The sequence below is a fragment of the Microtus pennsylvanicus genome, chromosome 20 (genome assembly GCF_037038515.1).
Source record: "Microtus pennsylvanicus isolate mMicPen1 chromosome 20, mMicPen1.hap1, whole genome shotgun sequence".
NCBI classification, from domain to species: domain Eukaryota; kingdom Metazoa; phylum Chordata; class Mammalia; order Rodentia; family Cricetidae; genus Microtus; species Microtus pennsylvanicus.
Window position 1 is genome coordinate 1051043 of NC_134598.1, and position 22005 is coordinate 1073047.

General features: G+C 44.1%; 1 protein-coding gene across 2 annotated transcripts in view; it reads left to right on the top strand.

Moving 5' to 3' along the window:
• Nucleotides 1–21031, top strand: part of Msrb3 (methionine sulfoxide reductase B3) — a 123373-nt gene extending 102342 nt beyond the window's left edge. The window contains exons 5-6 of one of the 2 annotated variants that reach the window (XM_075954100.1): nt 10182–10279; nt 17918–21031. In XM_075954100.1, coding sequence (XP_075810215.1) covers nt 10182–10279; nt 17918–18088 — 269 coding nt within the window. In that variant the 3' untranslated portion in view covers nt 18089–21031. The remainder of the gene's footprint in view (nt 1–10181; nt 10280–17917) is intronic. The other variant, XM_075954099.1, reaches the window with a different exon arrangement.
• Nucleotides 21032–22005: the final 974 nt, after the last annotated feature.

Consider the following 22005-nt stretch of genomic DNA (forward strand, 5'->3'; position numbering starts at 1 on the left):
CACATGCACACACACATTTTTCATGATGTTAAATATAATAAGATTTACCAAGTCAACAATGTCTTTGGTGTGTAGTTCACGGCATGATGTAAATTAATGCTGCTGTGCGACCGCCGCCATCACCTCCCAGCTCCGCAGCTTTTCATCTTTACAGTGGAAATGCCAAACCATTTCTGGATCCCCTGGATCCAGAAAACACCACGATAGTATCTTTCCCTGTAATTGTCACCAACCTAAACAGGGACCTATTTGCTGTTAATGAAATATATTCTCTTTATTATTTGACTCACTTAAAACATCTCATGGGTTAGGTATTAAGAATATATTAGTAAACAAAGCAGTCATGCTCTCTTGGTGCTTAGAGAATCGTTAATTTAAATGATTCTTATAAGTAAGTCATTACTAGCCAAGAGGTATAACTTGAAGTGAAAGTACTGGGTTCTGTGAACATGTGCATGTAGAAACTTGACCTGGAGTTCTCTGGGGTCGTTTTTTCAGCCATGTTTATTTCTCCCTACTTGGTACCAAAAGCAGAACCCATTACAGTGGCCCTTTAAGGCATTCCGCTGACCACTCTCAGTTTGGAATATTTTATGTCCCAAAGATATGTCTTATAGTCTTAGACACAAGATGTTAGGAACAACAGAAAAGAAGGTAAATACAAAAATTAAAGTTCTCTCTAAGCCTTTTGAAATATCGTTTTTGTTTATCATCTTTAGGGGCATTTGGATCATGTTTATATTTGTATCCTTTCCAATGGTTTCATATCTCTTATTCATTTTTATTTAGAAATTCTAGGAAAGTATTATTGTTACTTTGCCATGGATTGAAAAACAGAGAGACATGGGTGAGTGGGAGGGGCCACCAGAATCTGGACACCAGACATCATGTGTCCTCTGTGTAGCCACTTCCTGCTTCTCCCGCCTTCCTTGCACCCTCTGTAAGGAGAGTGTGTGTGTGTGTGTATGTGTGTGTGTGTGTGTCCTGTGTCCTCACAGAACCCAGTCTTCCTGCCTTCCTTGCACCCTCTGTAAGGAGAGAGAGAGAGAGAGAGAGAGTGTGTGTGTGTGTGTCCTGTGTCCTCACAGAACCCAGTCTTCCCGGCTTCCTTGTACCCTCTGTAAAGAGTGTGTGTGTGTGTCCTGTGTCCTCACAGAACCCAGTCTTCCCATCCTGACACTAATTATTGAACTCGGGCCTTTCAGAGCTCGATGGACTTTCCGTAGATGATGTCACTGCCGTAGGCCCGCTAACCTTAGATTCCTCCCTGGACTCTGACCTAATCCTTTTGTCTTCCTAATTCTTAAAGCATCTGCCAAACTTAAACACCTGGGTGGCTCTCCTCCTTTGTATCCTTACCCGTGTGATGCATTCATGTTCTGATGACTTCAGATCTGTATCTCTGTCTCTGTCTTTATGTCTAAGTCCACACACCTCTCTGCCTTCTAGTAGTTACATAGAGACTGCTCTTAGGAACTGCACCGGAAGTGCGTGTCTACTATGATCTCGCTGGTAATGCAGGCTGGAAGATGTTTCTCCTTCATCCTCCCAGAAGGATCTCAGTCACCAAAGTTATCGGACACTCTTTTCTTAATCGCTTCCCAGTCTCTCCACTCTTTGCAGTGCCTTCGCCAATGCCTTCCCTTAGAGCAGTGGGTCTCAACCCCTTTCAAATTTCTATCTCTAAAAATACTAACATTACAATTCATAACAGTAGTACCTTACCGTTATGAAGTAGCAACAGAAATAATTTTATGGTGTGGAGGGGTCACTAGCACATGAGGAGCTGTGTTAAAGGGTCACAGCATTTGGAAGGTTGAGAACCTGTGTACTAGCCCATCACAGATTCTGTTTTGGTGTGTAATCTTCTCTGTAATGTTTATTTCACAATCCTTCTTTACTTTACAACCTGTTTCTAGAACCATCTTTTCAGAAGACAAATAGGATAAAGCCTCTAAGTAGACCTCACATTCTCTTATCATCCAGCCCCTAAAATACAGAGTTTAAAGAGCAGGAAGGCTTAGTAGTTAAATGCACTTGCTGCCCTTGCGGAGACCCTGGGTTCAGCTCTTCGCACTCATGCTGGCTGGCTTAACAACTGCCGGGAACACCGGTACCAGGTGATCTGATGCCGTTGTTGGACAAACATATATACATAAATAAAAAGTAATACTTTTAAAGGTATGTATTCTAAGTATCTTTGTATTTTTCAGGTACTTAGTAAAACTGGATGAGCTATGGAAGAATGATTGACAAAACCACAGCTTCATTTTCTTCTGTGGTTACTGTTAATCCTTTGTCCTGCCTAGGTCTTTTCCTTCTTGAGACGGTTTTTGCTTGTGGAAATGACATCCTGTGGTCTTCACTTAGGGGTTCTTGTTCTTATATTTACAATGGCAAGAAAGAATGCAACAAATTCTCAAATAATGCGAGAACCCATAAACCTGAAAAGCTGTGATAGTAATGTTTCATAGACTCAGTGAGAACAACCTGACTGATGATTCTGAAGGAGCTGGCAACACAATCACCTTCAGAGTCTTAATCTCAAACACCCAGCCCAGTCAGTTCTTAGCTCCAAAGCTGAATGTAGGCCAGTTTAGGCTGCTTAATGTAACACTGACTTCAGTTTGCTTTATTCATTTCGTTTTCCAATGCTGAGAATCTAACCCAGAGTCCCTCACACACTCTTAGCAAATGCTCCCACCAAGCTACAAACTCAGGGCAGGCTTTAGGATTTTTTGTTGGTAAGATAAACAACAGCAAACATAAAAATAAAAATTCCTGTTGGTAGAAAAAACTTGAAGCCTTAAATCTGTTGCTTCGTAACATAAAATATTAGATGGTGGCTAAAATCTTCAATTTTCTTTTCTAAGATGTTCAGGATCTTGTACAAGGTAGACAGGATGAGATGAACATTTATTATTCTCTCTCCCAAGAAACTCTGAAAGTTGGAGCCAGAAGAGAACTGAGCAGGAAGAGCCCTGGAGTTGGGGGTGCCTGACAGCCACACAGGGATGTCTAAGTAACCTTTCTGAGGGGAAAAATGTGGTGAAAATGTGTATTAATAGATGTTCCTGATTTTGGAAAGTCTGTACAACAGTTGAGGCCCAGCGGAATTACAAAGACGCTCAGAGCTCAGGACCGGCAAGAACAAGATGGTGGGGTGGGGCAGGAGGAGAGCCTAAAGAACAGGAGACCAGGTTGACATCCTCCTCACTTCCATGTCTGAAATGACAGATCATCAGTTTTCCACACGGGGAGAAAAGCTGGAATACTGTTCTCATAAGATATTATTAAGCAGGCGGTCAGTGAATTGGGGCTGCTATTGAGGTTCTGGTCCTGCAGTATGAACTGTTTCCCTTTTAGGTACTGAAGGAACTTCAGACTATACCCTTACCTGTCAGCAGCCGTTCTGACAGAGATAAGACCCACTGAAGGAACAGACCCCCATTATGCCTGAGAGCAGAAGCAGCCACAGGCAGGTGGGGCAGTTTATCCAGTCTCCATTCTGAGATGGAAACTGTGGCCCAGGATCACCAGAGAAGTGAGAAAAGCACTAAGACTCAAATGAATAAATCCAGAAAAAAATAGTTTAGAAAATTTAAAATGAAACAACCCTCTAATTCATATTGTTGGAGGTATTTGAAAGGCATTGCATTTATAAAATTAGATGATATAAAATTATGATGAAATAGAGGGGTTTTTTTTCTACTTTGAATTCCTATTAGGAGAGCAACCACTATGGGGAATTTTATTTGAAATGCTATTAGTTAATTTTTTAAGTATTCTAATTCTAGGTAGTGAACGGCATTGAGTCTTGGTGGTTTGCGACTGCAAAGTCTCGGTTTTCAGGGGATCTGCGCACGAGCAGTGAGAGTTCATCTTGTTCAATGGATGTGCTCAAGTTGGCATGTCTGTCTCATTCGGGGATGATATCGTTAAGAAAGAACAACCAAAGACCACAGCTATCAAGAAAAATGAGTCATCAGAAGAGAGACCACAATGAGATGCCACTTGTGTAGACTTTAAGTAGGTATAGATGCTCATAGAACCTAAGGGAGCATGGCCGTGGTCCCGAGAACAGCTGTCTCCGAGCCATCAACAGGCACAGATGTGGAGAGCTGGAGTCAGATCTGCCTGCATTTACAACATCTGCCTGTTAAAGGGGGAAATATCTGAAGAAAAAATTGTAAACTGAGCTATCTGTTAAGTCTGAGTCGTTAATATCCAGGTACCTACTAGCCTGCATATTTTAATACCTAAAATATTTTAATTAGGAAATGAAGATCTTGAATTATAGAAAACTTTTGTACTACTATATTATAAAAATATGATACAACTCCCCCATGGGGGGCATACCTTTAACCATGATGAAATGAAAATAAAAAAAGAAGAGGAAATATTTTTACTTGGTCAGCCTGGGAATGAGACAGTTCAACATGGAAGAAGAAAATGTAATCCCAATTCTCCAGCTCTATAGTAAGCAAACAGATGATATCCGCTCGTTTTCCACTTTTAAAGTCTGCATAAAGAAAAGCACAGAAGGTTTAATTATATTTGGCCATGGTAATGCGTAGAGGAGAAGGGGCAGCGTGAGGGCGCCGAGATCCTGTCGCAGAGTGGGAAATCAAACAGCATCACCCTGGATTCCAAGTCTTCCGTACGATCACATGGCAGTTTGGAGTGCTGTGTGTGTTAGCAGGCACCGTGCTGATGGTTAGAAATTAAGGGATGAACAGAACAAATTCCTTGATGCTATTGAACTTAGAATCTGTTCCCAGAGGCAGACATCCCCAAGTGAGGTTTCTAAAGGAAAAATGAGGTAAACATAAAAGTTGGAAATGGGCCAGTTAGTGAAGATTGGGTTACTAGATCTCCATCTTTCGTAATAGAATCAATTCAAAGCATCTGCAATCTCATTGTCTAGTGGTAGAAGTCTTCTGGACTGTAGAAATCACGGGAAGAATGTTCTCTGTGTGTCTGTGCTGTCCAAATAGCAGCCGTCATCTGGAATGTTTGATTGCTGAGGGCTTGACAGGGGGCTGTCTGGAAGTGACTAGTAACTACTGTATTGGAACAGCACAGGTTAAGGTGAGCAAATCAAGAGATGTTAGAATAAGGACTTTTGAAAAAGAAGTAAAGAGGAAAACTCCCAATCATGCTTGGCTGTAGGTAGGTGGGGACGGAAAGGAAAAACTCGTGCTGAGCCATCTGCCTTGTGCTTTTCTGCTCGTGCATCTATTTCGCTGGTTACTAATACTTTCGGAAGACTAGATTGCAACCAAATGGGGTCTTTGAAGGAGAGCGGAGAGTCATCCTTTTTTAAAATGAGATAAAAGTTACACTGGAAATGTCAGTTCCAGTGAATAATTTCACGAGGATTAGGGATCTAAGCCTCAAACAATTCTTGTCTGCAGGAGACCTGTTATTATTTGTCTTGGCCTAGCTAAGAAGGTAAATTGTGGTCAGGGAGGTGAATAGATTCAGGTTTTAAAAAATCCCAAACTTATAAATTTTGAAATATTTAGACTTATAGATCTATGAGACCTGGCATACACTAATATGAGTTTTCACCAAAATTGTGCTCAGATAAAACTCATGATTACTTGATATCGCCCAAGACCAACTGGAATTTAGTGTGTTGGGACTTAGTCTATGTTCAGATAGCATCTTTGGAATTATCTTTCAAGTCAATAAATTTTTGTTCAAGTTTCTACTGTTGCCTACTGACTGATCATGTAGCCACCTTCCTGAGATTCTAACTGGGTTAGGAGCAAGGGAAGAATGCAGGGGAGGCAGGTGCTGTATACCCACCCTTCTGAAGAGCAGAAAATAAGGGTCACGTTTGTGGACACGGTGCAGATGGGATCGGCTTCCAGCTGATTTAGAACCTGTTGCTAATTTTAACAATGAATGTTTTTTTTTTGTTTTTTTAAAAAAACGTTTTGAAAGAAAAGAGGAAGAGATAGGCCCAGGAAGCTGAGAAACTTTTTCCTGGGAAGAAATTGAAGTGCAAATTCTAAACTTTGTCCACACTGCTTGGGGAGCAGCAGGCCATGCTTGGTTGTGAGCAGAAAACACTTAGAGCACCTGTATAGCTGCACTGTGGGTCAATTGAGATAATTAGTTTTTTCCTCATTACTAAGTCTGTTGTACTGTAGATAAGGACTGCCAAGGGACAACTTAGTGATAATAACTTGGATCATTTGCTTTGGGTCAGAGACATCAATGAGCATGTCCTGAATTTGCCCCTTATATACAGAAAGTTAAGATACAATCGCAGATCATGTGGCCTGATTGTTGAACGAAATCAAGGCAGCACCGTTGCATTCCAAGTGGCCTCTTCTTGGAGTCGCTGTGTTTACCATCTTGAGATGAGAATTCCTCCAAGGGAGAATATATTTATTAAAAATAAGACATTCTTGATACTCGTCGGCTGCGATCTAAAAAGTAGAGTTTATGTTCTTTGAAACGGAATGATAATAGGCCCCGATCCAAGCTCATCAAATAGAAACAAAGGCAGACGGCGGTGGAGGGAGCCCCTGTTTATACAGGTTTTCATATGACTTAAAAAGTGCATGGAACACATCCAAAACAAATGATGTTTTGTTGGATGAGAAGACCAAAAGGAAAAGCCAGAGAAAGGAGGGGAGATGATGTTTCTTTAATGTCAAAACTGACATAAACACACTTCCCTCCCCCCTCCCTTTTGCTCAAGATAATTTTCTCAACAAGGCGCAGATTGCTTCAGTCCCTGCCTATCACCCTTTGAAGCACTCTCCTTGGTATTAGCAGTGGGGGCAGGGTTTCCTTTGAGGCCTTTTACAGCAGTGAAGAGTTCCTCCTTTAAATACTATCACATGATGAGGGAATTCCGCTTCCAGAGTGCTGTCATCACCGTGGGTCCCTGTCAGAAGACAATTTATTCCTGGTGATGGTCCTCCTCAGCTTGATTGTCCTTAAGGACGAACCTTCCTGACGGATTTGCTCTCTAGTGCAGTTCACTTCTCTGAGAGACACAGCAAAACAACCGGGGGTTTCCCTATCTTCTTTGGAACCGAGATCCGCCACGGGAATTTTTTCTCTTGTCGCGTCCCACTGATTAAGTGGTTAAGAGCATTGTCTGCTCTTCCAAAGGTCCTGAGTTCAATTCCAGGCAACCACATGGTGGCTCACAACCATCTGTAATGACGTCTGATGCCCTCTTCTGGCCTGCAGACATACACACAGACAGAATATTGTATACATAATAAATAAATAAATATTTAAAAAAAAACACTGAATGGCTTGCCGAACATCTGATTTTTAAAGTGCCTTCTTCCACAGTGCTCAAGAACACTGCAAATTGGAGGAATATTGAAGTGTCTTTAGGGATTTACTTTTAGTGTCTCCTCCAATGTTAATAGCATAGCAAACGACAAACTATTCAGACATCATTAGTTTCCCAGCAACATGGGAGTTTTTTGGAGCACATCCATACTGTTTTGCCCTCTCTGCCATTCTCTGCTTTTGAATATGGCCTTTTGGAAAATTTTGTGAACATTTAACTCAGGTTGACAAAATGTGTTTCTTTATGGTTGGCCAGATTACTCAAATTGAGTTTGCTCTGTCTTTGTGGTGGCTGAAATAAATGAATAAAATTTATATAGCCTCCACACTAGATCCGCTCACATCATGGCTTTTGGGTGTTTCCCTGTGAATAGTCTCAACATTCGAAAACAATGTTATTCATTCATTATCAGCTTCCAGAGGAAACAGGCCATGGTCAACCTGGGACATTAAACCAATTCCATAAAGCATGCAGCCGCCTTCCAGGAAGTACTCAAGTGAAAGACCGCTCAACTTTTGATAGAGGAATAGTGGGGTGTGAGAAGGGGTCCCTAGGCTGATGTCAAGTTATCAGATTCTAGCTTTGGTTCCGCTATTCTCCGCTTCTGCATCCTCTGCTCTCTACTGAAAAGTTCTGCAAAATGAGTGGCTCAATGTTGTGTGTATTTCCACTGCTCCATGGACATAATGAACAACTCCCTAGCTGTGCACAGAGCTTAATCCTAATTGAGGTGACCGAGCTAAACTGGATACCTCCGTGTGTTAGAAAGGAGGATGTGTGTCTCTCTCTGTCTCTCTCTCCTCTGTCTCTCTGTTTTCTCCCTCTGTTCTCTCTTTCCTCTCTCTCTGTTCTCTCTCTTCTCTCCTCTCTCTCTGTTCTCTCTCTTCTGTCTCTCTCCCTGCTTTCTCTCTCTCCTCTCTCTCTCCCTGTTTTCTCTTTCCTTTCTCTCTGTTCTCTCTCTTCTCTCTCTCCCTGCTTTCTCTCTCTCCTCTCTCTCTCTCCCTGTTTTCTCTCTCCTCTCTCTCTGTTCTCTCTCTCTCTCTCTCTTCCTGTTCTCTCTCTCCTCTCTCTCCTCTCTCTCTCCCTCCTCTCTCTCTGTTCCCCCCCCCCCCAGGCCTCTGTGATGTACTTTGCTCATTCATCCCCTTGTTTCATGCTTCCTGGTAACTAAGGGTGCTAAGGGACCATGCTGCCCTCGGAGCTGTCGAGCTGTGTCAGCCCTTGTGAGCCGTGAGTTTAGACTGCCTTCAAGTACTTACCACCTGGTCAGGAAGAAGGCATGGAGCCATGCTGGAGAATCTCAGGGCATATAAACAAAAAGATGAGGCTGTATAGAAAGCAGAGTGGCACAGAGGGGAGACACATCCGTGTCTCAGTTCCTAGCGAAGTTGAAACCAGAGTCTGGTCTTTTATCTTCTGCTGCCGCGTCAGGCCCAAAGATTCTACCCCCGCCCCCCAATACTGGCATCAGGTGCCTTCAACTGCTTTCAAATGTGTTGTGCTGTGGAAGGTTTAAAGAGGACAATACACCGCATTTTCTTTCTTTCCCTAGATAAATGACTTCATTCATTTATTCTGTAAGTGTCACCATGAAATTTACCCTCACTAGCAGCTGGCACTTCTGTGATTTAACAAAGAACACCTAAATGCAGGAAGCAGCCATTGTACAGCAAATGGCGCAGCCTCGCATGTGTTGGAGGTGGGTTTAGGGTTGAGAGGGTAGTGAGTCGTGAGTTACTTTCAGCAGTGGAGTCTCAGAAGAGTGGAGCTGTGTTCAGGGTGAGGCTTCCCTGCTGCATAGGAGTCCTGAGCTCTCTGAAGGAACCGGGAGTGCTTCAGGTCCTGCTGGGAAGTTTAGCTGTGACCTAAAGCAGCCTGCGCTCTGTGGGGTGTGGGAGTGAGGAGTTTGGGCAAGTTTCTGAGGAGAACTTGGCAAGGAGCTAATTGTTTGAAAATGCAAATCCTGTTGTTGGAGTGCACACCGTTTTCTTTCAGTGTGTGTAATAAAGTGAACACAGTTCTTAAGTGGCTCTTCCTTTCTGTGGGAACAAATGAGAGGAAACAATAGTTATGCCAGCAGCTCCCAGCCTGGTACCTCTTTCCTCAGCAGCCTTCAGGAGCTTGGGCATCTTTGGAACAAACATTACAAAACCAAAACCAAACAAACCCAAAGTGTATCCAAAGTGTGCTCTATTCACCAAGAGTTTCTTGCACTGATAAACTGTGTGGGAACAGGAGAGGATGCTATCTGAGAAATAACGCTTCCTCTAGATGCCCGGGCAGCTACTCGCGCAGCTTTTCCTGGGAGGTGAGCAAGGCGTTCACCCACAGATACATGCTCTGTGCCAGATACACTAGACCAGGAAGGAAATTAGATGGAGGTAGTTAATAGGATAACCATCTTTTTTATTTTTAACCATATAAAGCTGAGAATTGAAAAGACATGATTTTCTAAAGAAGTGTGAAATAGTTGGAAAAATTACCCAAATCAATTGGTTGTTTAGGAAAATGCCACAAAGGAAGATTAATAGTGCTTCTCAGTCATGCCTCATGACCCTGAAGACAAGAGGACGTGATGACAGAGCTTTCCGAAGTCTTGGAATATTCTCAGAGACTATCCGTTGATCCAAGGCTGTCTCAGGAAGCACACACTAGCCCGGCTCTGCTGTTGCCTCCGCATGAGAAAAGGGTCGAACTTCTATGCAATTGTTCTCTTGTGGCTTTGACCCTTTCTTCCAGGCTGAAGATGCCCAGCATTAGTCGTGACTGAGGCTTTGCCTCCTTTGCTTCATTGACCTTGAGACTCGAATCTAACGCAAGGTTTTGTCTCCTCCCGTTTGGCCCACACCAGGTTGGCCTTCCTTTCATGACGTGATCAACTCTGAGGCCATTGAGTTCACAGACGATTTTTCCTATGGGATGCACAGAGTGGAGACAAGCTGCTCTCAGGTGAGTTGACCCCACCTGTGTCCCCAGTAGGGTGCTCGTTCTGTCCTGCAAACACAGGCCAAGGGACTGTTCAAAAGAGGGACGGACAAACATACTGGATCCTTTTTAAAGTCTGAATGATTCCTCCATCTTTAGATGTTTAGCAAGACTAACACAGTGTCGGTCATTGGCTTCAACGATATTAACCAGTCATTGATTGGTAGGGGGAGACTTTTTCATTTTGATCTACTGTAGTAGTGAATGGGGCATTTTGGGGACATATGGTGATTTCATTATATAGCCTTGCGTATGATGTAATGATAGCTTGGCTTCTGCAGTTCTATTACCCAATCTTTATTCTTGATATCTTTAATGGCTCTGATCCAAACACAGTCTGTGAAGATCTCAGACATGGCTTTTCCTGGGGAGAGGTTGGAGAGAAGTCACCGCAAGTGGAAGTTGAGGGGTAGGCTAGCTCAAGGCTAGTTAAAGGGGAGTCCAAGCGAAGGCAGCTCTTGGTGTGTTTCTGCTAGTGTCTGTATTTGTCCGTATTTCTAAGGATGCTCTATTTAGTTCCGCCCATTCTTCTGTACCCAAATTGATGCTGCTTCTAAGGAAGAAAGTGAAAATGTTTTGAGAGGGTAGTGAAAACAGTTAATGCACTGAGAGACTGTAACTTACTGGTATTTTGTGGCTACCCAAGAGACATGGCTGACATGCCCATGCAGAGAAGGAGCCATGGCATGTTCTACAGAAAAAGTATCCAGTTTGTGTCTGCCCCAACGAGCGAAAGAAGGGTTCTGAGGATCGGGGTACTAACATTTACTGGTACGATGCTTTTGTACAGATTGAGCGAAGAGGGGTACCGTTTGGGTGGCTGCAGGGCACAGTGAGCACCGTGTGGGCTTCCCTTGGGACTGCTCTGCCTGTCCTTTATCCAGGTTCTCACCTTCAGCCGTTCCAAGATTCTTAGAGAGTGGGTGGTGTTTTTACTGTCAAGAGGGAAGGGTATTTGTTCAAACTTGACCATCTGATGAATTTCTAGTTTTTGTTTTATTACTAAATTTGTTCTTTGACAGTTTCAATACACGCAGAATTTGTTTTTAGTGAAGAGGTAAGGTTCTCAAGTATACCATCTTCCACGTGAAGACCCTTCTCCCTTGAAAAGCGTACCATCATTCCTTTAACTCGTGTTTTCAGCTTGCCCGGCTCCGAGAAATGGGTCTGAGCATGACAATCGGGACTCTCATGCTGGGTTTGGTGCGCTGAGCATGGCCTCCACAATATCACTTTCTAATGTTCTCCTGGTTAATGCTCACAATAGCCTTATTCTCCTCGTTTTACAGTTGGGGAAAATAAGGCCCAGAGAAGGTGGTTGCTGGGGTAAAGTTGTGTAGCCTAATGACAGAGCTGAGGTTTGCATTGAGGTAATCTGACTCCAGAACACCCTATTGAAGAAGGGTGTGTGGCAGGGAGAAGAGACACCACAAAGGGTCAAGTTGGAGAGATTCCCCAGCATTTGCTTTACTGTGATTCACTTTTTCATTAGATTGAATTATGGTTGAAAATGTAATAACTGTCTGTTGGAGGAAGCTGCTTTTTGGTTTCTGACTGCCCAGCTAGCTTAGACAGAAAACAATCACACACAAACTGTGTTAATTAAATCACTGCTTGTCCCATTAGCTCTAACTTCTTATTGGCTAACTCTTACATCTTAATTTAACCCATTTCTATTCATCTGTGTATCACCACATGGCTTACCGGCTAAAGTTTTGGCATGTCTGTCTCTGGTGGCTCCGTGGCTTTTCTCTCTCTCTCTCTGCCTTCTTCTCCCAGCATTCAGTCCACTTTTTCCTGCCTACCTAAGTTCTGCCCTATCAACAGGCCAAGGCAGTTTCTTTATTCATTAGCCAATAAAATCAACACAGAGACAGAAGGACCTCCCACACCAACTGTCCAGGAATCACCTGAGATTATCTATTCAAGAATCTAAAATTTTAGACAAAAGGTAATGTTCTAGGAAGGATGATATTCTAATTTGAGGTGTAGGTACATGGTAACTAGTAAACATCTCTCATATATGTGTGTATGCATGCATGCATCCCTCCCCGTACATACACCACAGCCTGTGTGTGGGGTCAGAAGTCATTTCTCTCCTTTCAAAGTGTGGGTTCCAGAGACTGCACCCAGATTCTCCTGTGGGCCATTTCACCAGCCCCAGGCGTCACCCCTCTTTGTGAAAACTGTGTTAAAGTCGTTCATAACACATCTTTAATTCTAAGTTCTCTAGACAAGGAAACAGAGTCAGTCAATATTAACTCAAATCCCTAATTTCTGATGTTTGTGTCTAATTCCTGTAATTCAGGGTTGAGCTGGACTTCCTTCTAGTCCTGTACCAGGAGAGATAGTATTGGCAATCACTAAGGAAAGGTCTTTATGAAGGTGTCCTGAGATGTTCACAGAGACTATGTCAAAATGAGGTCATTCTCACAAAAGGTGTCCAGCGCTTGGCCCTGTAGCAAAGACCACAGTCTCTCCCTGTTGTCATAGGGAGCCAGCACACTTCATGTCCGCCTCCTCCACATCTGTCACCAGACTGTCTGACTCTGCCTTCCAAAGGCTTTGTCCTTGAGCAGACAGAGACACTGCTTCTCTCCTGGGTTCAGAGGCCCGAGGAGGATTTCTCTGGCCCAGTCTTCCCAACCCAGCACTCTGCCAGGGGCTTCAAGACGGTCAAAGAGATAATCTTTCAAGGTTAGTCCTGCCAAGTCAGGGTCTCCTGGCAATATCAGAAAAGAATTCAGGTCAGAATTTTACCTCCAGAGTGAGTGATAACCTAATGAATGACTCCACTAGGTAATAATCTTGAAGGGAACCATCAAGTCCGAGTTTACTGAACTTATAGTCTCTTCGTCTCTGCTGCCGTCACTGTTGGAGCTATCAGAGAGTCCTTTAAATTTGCTTTACATCAATTATTAACTCTTCTCATTAACCAAATCAACAGAAAGGTGACTATGCACAAATATGAAGAAACTTTCAAAAGTTAAGCAATGCTCTAGCAAAGCTCCAAGCTTATTAATCTCCAGCAGACGACAGCTCCTATGTCGCTGCTGCTGAAGACACCCGGGTGTCACGGTGGGGCTTAGCCCATCTCTCTTCCCTGAGCTTCCAGTAAAATCGTAATACTAACCTGGTGACTGCACAGTGTTTCCTTGACAGAAGGTTAATATTGCAAGCAGAGAGAAGCGGGGTCCCTGCTTACACACAGGTGTCCCAAGGCATGGTGGAAGGAAGCTACTAAATGGCAAAGTAAATTGCTTTTCTCTTGGAAACTCTTTCCTCTTCCCCTCATGCCCACGTGTAAAGCCTGGCTTTGAAAGTGCTTCATGCTGCAGATCAAACGCTTCAGAGAAACTGACAGTAACAAAGAGCCCACGTCCTAGAGCGGGCCGGCAGGGAGAAAGGCCTCCGGGACAGTGGGAAGCCCATCTGTGCCACTATAGGGACACAGTCTTTGTGTTTCTCAGGCCATGGGTGATCCCTGCAGTCGGGTTCTTGGTGGCTTCTCTAGGTTACCCTGGTCCTGTGCTCTCTGCAGGCCCCGTCCCTGAGCACTCGGGACTGGAAGGCTGAGGAGGAAGGACTCCCATGGCACTTGATTTTCCCCTTTGAACTGTTTTCATGAGCATCTTTGGAGTAAGGACCAGGGTGCTCAGGTGCAGTGTTTCCCTTAAGATAAAGAGCTGCATAGGCACCAAGAGAACTCTGAAGCACACACTAGAGATTCCATCCCGGACGAAATCACTAACAGCAGGGTTCAGAGATTTCTTCATCAGTTTGCTTCAGTTACTACCAGGTGTTCTGAGTGAGCCCAGCACACCACCAATTGACTAAGGGTGGGGGGGGGCAGTGCTCGCAGGCATCCAAGGAAACAGCGCGTCACTGACAACTCCCATCCATCATCCGGGCCTCTAGCCGGGCTCGAAGCTGGAGCGAATGGGCTCCACGTGCGCTCACTCCCTTTGTCTGGTGTACTCTTGGGTCCAGACCCGTATACCTGAGAGGAAGCCTGCTTGGGAGGTTAGTCTTTCCCGAGAAACAGTGAGCATTGGATGGTAGGCACCGATGCGGTGGCAGAGGTAGACATGGACACCCGTGCTACGGTTTGTGACCTCCCGAGCAGGCTTCCCTGCAGCGGGTTTCACCTTCCCAACACCGCCACACTTGGATACAGCTCCTCATGTGGTGCTGACCCCAAACAAAATTATTTTTGTTGCTACTTCATAACTAATTTTGCTACTGTTAGGAATCAGAACATAAATATCTGCTATACGGGATATCTGGTCTGCGACCCCAAAAGGGTTGTGACCCTCAGGGTGAGAACCACCGCTCTGGAGCATCTTGTGGTAGACACCATGACATCACCTCTGGCGTTTGCTAGCAGACAGCTGTTGTTCTCTCTTGACGGTGGTTTTTCTCTTTTTCCTTTACTTGTATCAGGAATACATTTTGAAGTGAACTTCCCTTTCTGTCTAATCCAGACTTGTTCCTAATTAGCAAATACAAGGACATATTGAAAATCAACTTAGTCCAACAGATTGAATTACTGTCATTCCCCCCAACCCTCCAAAAAAGATGTAGGAAGTGAAGAGCCCATAACTTCTAACCGGCTTCCTGTCTGTCCTTATCACACTTTTTTGGTAGGGAGGAATGCTCACAAGACAGTGAATGAATGGGAGCAGCATCATTTATTTTGACCAGCAAGCTGTGTTCTCTCTCAACAACTCAGTGACATGAGGTGCACGCACGCACATATGCACACGCACACGCACACGCACGCACACACGCACGCACATATGCACGCACGCACGCACGCACACACGCACGCACATATGCACGCGCACACGCACACACAGCCCACCTGTCTTTTATATGAATGCTTCCCCTCTCCGATGCTGAGTGATCAAAGTAGCTGATCTGCACATGAAATCAGTAACTGTGCATAGTCACTGAGAATACTAGTTCCTGTTGGCCTGCTCCTTGAACGCTGTGCCAGACAGAAATAGGTGTTTTTCTATGTCCACAGGGCAAGCATATGGCGTTTTTCTGGTGTATCTTAGCTGCTGATCCCTGAATATTTGGTCACAGTTGTTCATAGAAAGGAAAGGCAATCTGAGCTGTCATCTTTGATATTGCCTAAACCTGCATAGACTGTGATAAAAAGTAATGCAAGATTTGTTTTTCAGGCCTGTTTCATATTTTCCAGGCAATTGATCAAATCAGTTTAGGGTTCATTTTTAGTTCTTTAATAAACGGACACAATATGTTTTTAGCAATATAAGGCTGCATCTTTAGCACAGAGGTGCCATGAAGCCAAAGCTGCTATGGGTGCTGGCTGTTCAATAGTAACAGAGGACCCTTTTGTATTGAGCTTAGCACCTTCAGAGGGCACACTGAGAGTCCAGGTGTTTCTGTTGTGAGAGCATCCCCCATCATTTCTGTCTCTTTGTCCCCACTGCAGCTCGACCCCAGCTCCGTGTGAATTCATATACACTTCTTAATTTGTAAGTGTTTTATAAGCATCTCATTGAGCAGAATAGAATAAGTCATCTATCTATAAGCCCTTCCCATCGAACATTTACCTAAATTGTCAATCTTTCCTCCCTTGCCCACTTCCTTCACTTATGTTTCCAAAGCCGCCAACGAGGCTTCCCGATACCTTGATATTTTCTCTTTCCTCTGTCTTCTCTTCTTAGCTGATTTCTACTGCCCACACTTTATGGGTCACTGGTTTTCTTGTTTATTGTCGGTATCTCCTACTGGCAGATAAGTGCTCAGGGGCTAGGGATTGTTGCCTGAATTTCCAGAATGCAGGACTGTGCCTGGCATGTAACAGGAGCTCCATAGTTACCAGTTAAACACGTCAATGGAAATCATTGACTACCCATTGGTTTCTTTGCTGCATGATGAGTTCTGTGTTTCCAAAGCCCGGTGAAGGTGGTACACTGATGCCTCCATCTGTCTCCCCGTCCCTGCTGAGAAGTGGGAGATGTGCGCATATGGTACATATCACCATCTAGAGCTCTACTCAGTTTCAAAACAGTTAGCAAAAGCGTTTATTTAGTCTTTATCTAGCCTTTGTGGAGAAACTGGTCCGACAGCTGTATCCAACAACTGCATCCAACACTGCATCCAACATTGCATCTAACCACAGCATCCAGTCACAACATCCAACCACTGTATCCAACCACAGCATTCAACCACTGTATCCAACCACTGCATCCAACTACAGCATCCAACCACTATATCCAACCACTGCATCCATCCACTGTATCCAACCACTGCATCCATCCACTGTATCCAACCACAGCATCCATCCACTGTATCCAACCACTGTATCCAACCACTGCATGCATCCACTGTATCCAACCACAGCATCCAACCACTGTATCCAACCATTGCATCCATCCACTGTATCCAACCACAGCATCCAACCACTGTATCCAACCATTGCATGCATCCACTGTATCCAACCACTGCATGCATCCACTGTATCCAACCACAGCATCCAACCACTGTATCCAACCATTGCATGCATCCACTGTATCCAACCACAGCATCCAACCACTGTATCCATCCACTGTATCCAACCACTGCATCCAACCACCGTATCAACCATTGCATCCAACCACAGCATCCATCCACTGTATCCAACCACTGAATCCAACCACAGCATCCAACCACTGTATCCAACCACTGCCTCTAACCACAGCATCCAGTCACAGCATCCAACCACTATATCCAACCACTGTAGCCAACCACTGTATCCAACTACTGCATCCAACCACAGCATCCAGTCACAGCATCCAACACTGATCTAACCACTGAATCCTACCACAGCTTCCAATCACCACATCTAGTCTTTTAAACTCAGCATACAACAGTCCTTCCTTCTGCCTTTCTCCTTCCTTGGTGTTTTGATGAATAGCCTCTTCCTTCTCTGTATCTTTAGTTCATTTGGGGGTGGATGGGAAGCCATGGCATCAATCCACCTATTAGAAGCTAGGAAAAAGCAATTGTGTGGGCTGGGAACTTTCCACTTGCTACATTTGAAGCTTTGGTGACCATGATATAAATCTCCTGAGTCTTGCCACTGCTTCATTGGGTTTCAAGAACATCCAGTGCTGATGTTAAGTTTTACTGCCAGTGAAAACCACCATCACCTCTGTCATGGCCAGTTGAACAGTATCTTTTACAGTAGACATCTGCATATCTGAAACCCACCCATCCAAAGCCAAAAATCATGCCGGGGGAAGAGATTTCATTCTTGTTTCTTACAAGGGGAGATCAAGGGTCAATTCAATTCAAAAAAATTATTGCAGTTGTTTTCCAGCTGGCTGAGAGAGTTCACAGGTCAAAACATACAGTGGCTCCTAATGATTTCTGATACACACAATTCCAGGGCTTTTATTCTCGACATGTGGTACAAAGCTTGTCTGAAAGCATCTCAGCAGCTATTGACAGTCAGAATAGAAATGGTCCAGGATGCTTTCCATCATTTCTGCACAGACCAGCCATCCACTCGGACTGCGTAGCGTGCATTCCCCTAGAGCCTGCTCTTTGCATGTGTCTGCCTTCAACATCCCTTTTCTCTTACAGTGTGGTGCTCATCTTGGACACATTTTTGATGATGGACCTCGTCCGACCGGCAAAAGATACTGCATCAATTCGGCCTCCTTGTCTTTCACTCCCACAGACAGCAGTGAGGCAGAAGGAGGCAGCGGCAGAGCTAGCAGCAGCCCAGCATCGGCAGACAGAGCAGAGCTGTAGAATCCAGGAGCCTGGTGGGAACAAAGGGTCTTAGTGCACAGCTGATTGAAAAACCAAAAATGGTTCATCTTAACAGAGTTATTTTTTCAGAAGCTATAAGGGCAATTTATGTTATTGAAATTGTTCTCTCTCTCTCTCTCTCTCTCTCTCTCTCTCTCTCTCTCTCTCTCTCTCTCTCTCCAGAAGTTCTGTCTACTCATGTATTCTGCTGTTGACTAGATCATGATCTGTGTGGAGGTCTTGCAAATGGCGATAGCTTTGTGGAGCTTTTCCACAAGCTTCTGAGCAGCCTTGGCATTGTTTTCTTTCAGCATATAACTTCCTTTAGTTTTGATGTGGGTTCACCCCTTCTTACTAAGCGGTGGAGGCTGTTTGGTCTTCTAAGGAGAAACCAGAGTTTTCCTGGTGCTCAGGGGCAGGGAGCAGAGCTGGGAAGGGCAGGGCATCCAGACACGTGGCCTTATGATAAAGATGGAAGGATGTCTTAGATTCCTAAACTCTTTGGAAACTCTGAGCTAAGGTGTTTTTCTCACTAAAAGGGTGTGAAGGTCTAAAGTCGTTCCTTATGTTAGATTGTTGCCAGATCCAAGAGGGTTCTGAGGGTTTCCGCAGAGATGTAAACATTACCTCGTGGGCAGGTCTTTATTTTATATGATTTTCCTTTGAAAATAGAGGAATGTAAGACAACTGTAAAGTGCTGCACCCCGTTTTTGCCCAAAGCTCATGAAGGATGCTTGCCCGTTGCCTTTGTATAAGCGTTTCTCTCCACCCCTCATGAGACCTACATCTGGGTGAGCATTTTAGAAGATTCCCCAGTGCAAAATAAAATATTAGGGACAACGTACTTCATGGAGGTGGTAGAAAAGAGAAAGATCGTAGAAGACCAAGTGTTCTTAAAGTCTTGAGGACTAAATAATCCCATGCTGTGCAAAACGGTCAATAGGCTCTAACAGGTACCACACCTAAACCAAACTTCTACATAGCATCAGGAGGCCTATGGGAAGATGTTGGGCATTGAGACAGAATAGTCAGGCCCAAGTTCCACACTTCACTGTGTGTACAAGGGACAAGCCATTTAGCCTCATTGTGCCTATAGCTTCATGTACACAATAGGACTCATATTTATAAAATATATCAATACTCTCAGGGCAAAATAACTATACTGCTATACAATTAAGATCAGTATTGTAAAGTCACACTGATCTGGTTTAATTGTGTCAATGGCCATAGAGCAGGCATTCGCAATGGGAAGGAGCAGAGGTGGACTCGGTTGGTTGCCGTGGAAACAGATGGACCAAAACCCACACTTTTTCTTACGGCAATATGGCAGGTTTTGCTTAGAGAGGCTCTGCATGGTTGCCTGAGGTTTTCACAGGGACAAACAAAGGTGATATCTGACAAATACGCATCGTGACTTTGAATGCTGATACTGAAATTTGCCTCTAATAGATACTCATGTTTCTAAATTTTTATGAAGACCAGCATCTTTCCTCATAAGCACTGAAGACAATGAGAAGGGACATATGACAGTCCTAGACATAGTAAATATGAAAAACTGGGTCAAGGAAACATGGCATCACCATGTCCGGAAGCTTCTGGGCTTCTCTGGGTAACCCCTGGAGGTTCTGGCATCCTGGTGAGTCTTCATTGTCAGACAGTTCTAGAGAAGTTTATGCTCTTAACATGGACACACAGAAAAGTTACCTGAACATCACCCCAAGCCCAGGGCTTCCCCAGACTTGATGGGCTTCACTCTTCTCTAGAAACAAGAGGGGGAATGAAGACAAAGCATCCAGACTACAGTAAGAGTCTTTCCAAAACCACGAAGGATCCCATGTAGGGTGGCTAAGGACAGTCACGGGTCTCACATGGCATTGACACAGCTTAACATTCATCCTCCAGATACACACACAGCCCTTTCTGTCCACTCCCATCTGTGTGGTGGCCTCCCCAGGGTTCCTTGGATATGAGCCACAGTGTTGGAGTAGACAGAGAGGATAAATGAGGAGTTCCTTCCTCCCCAGAGGCTCTGGGTTGTTACTCTTCCTTCATTTTTATAGTACTATAGCATCACACACACACACACACACACACACACACACACACACACGCACATACACTGTAATAATAAGAACTTTGCTTTCTAACTTTTATTGTTTTGTTTTTTAAAAAAGCCAGCTTTTTCCAGCACCAACTTTTAAAAATATATAATATCCATTGAAAGAAAAAAGAAAGGAAGGAAGATGTGTGCATACGGTTTAATCTCAGACTGCTTTTTGAACTTAAGTGGTATCAAATTTCAGTGTATTTCTGTCTTATGCTAAAGAAATATATTGCTAGAGTATTGGTGGGCAATAATGTCAGCCGTCGAGCGCCAGATTTCCTTTTGGAGGAAGTGTGCAGGGAACTGTGGCGATGTGGTGAGGTGTGCGTGTCATCTGTGGGAGGGCTCACTTAACACGGGATGCACAGGGAACTGTGGCAATGTGGTGAGGTGTGCGTGTCATCTGTGGGAGGGCCCACTTTACATGGGATGCACAGGCCTCCCTGTCTGCAACCCCAGCTCCAATGACACCATTGAGCAACCAGAGATTTGCTGGTAGGCAGGGAGTGTGTCCATATGAGGATGCCTAGGAGATCAGAAAGAGGCAGCAGTATCAATTGTATGCTGTGCACTTAAACTTTTCACTTCTATGTACTTAAAAATATCAATACAAATGGCATAATGATTGGAACAAAGCCTCCCCATGTTGTCTAAAATGTCTTGCTTTTGATATGAAGAGCGACGAGAATTAGCACTATTTGTTTTGACTCTTGACTTAGAAGGCTTTTTAACAACTTTTCTCCCAATAGTTTGAAACTTTTGAAAAGTGACATGAAACCTCCTTTTCCTATATTTGTTGTATACAGAAATTAGATAATAAAGTTTCTTTATTAAAAAAATGTCTCTCTTCTTAATTCCTGAAGACTTCTTTTTGTTTGTTTATTTTGTGTATGATGTGCTGCCAGCACATATGCCTGCAGGCCAGAAGAGGGCGCCAGATCTCATTACAGATGGCTGTGAGCCACCACGTGGTTGCTGGGAATTGAACTCAGGTCCTCTGGAAGAGCAGTCAGCGCTCTTAACCTCTGAGCCATCTCTCCAGCCCCCATTCCTGAAGACTTCTACTTTCTAGCATGAAGGCCCACTTTGCAGTGACTACAGTAGACTCCCCTCCTAGCAGTGACTATAGTAGACCCCCCACTACCAGGCCCTGCCCTTTATGCCCTAGGCGCTTCTCCTTTACTATGGGCTTTGGAACTTGGGAACCCCTTGTACCCCAGACCACAAGAATCCTCAGGTCCAAGGGAAAGGAGGACATTTATATATTTGCCCAACCTTCCCCTCTTCACAACAGAACCTTTAGCAGCTCATGTGTGCATGTGCGTGTGTGTGTGTGTGTGTGTGTGTGTGTGCTACAAGAAGAAGTACGGAGGTCCCCACTGCTCATGGATTAATGTTTACCTTTAAAAGTCATCTCTACAAATGGGGCAATAGTGGCTCTTTCTGTAATTCCAGAATTTAGGGCACTGAGGCAGGAGAATCACTGAGTCTGAGATCAGTCTGTACTACCTAATGAGTTCCAATATAGCCTGGGCTGCATGTGAGCTCCTGTCTCTGAAAACCAAAATAAAATAAGAACTCATCTACAGATAGATTCTGATATAATATTATATGTTGTTGAAATATTTGGAGTTTTTTTTTACTGTTTTATTGACATCTTTATTTGGAGAGGAAGAGCAGGGATATTGAAGACTTGTTTTTCTTTCTTTTCTTTGAAGCTGAGGACTGAACCCAGGACCTTGCGCTTGCTAGGCGAGCGCTCTACCATTGAACTAAATCCCCAACCCCTGAAGACTTGTTTTTTAATCAGCCC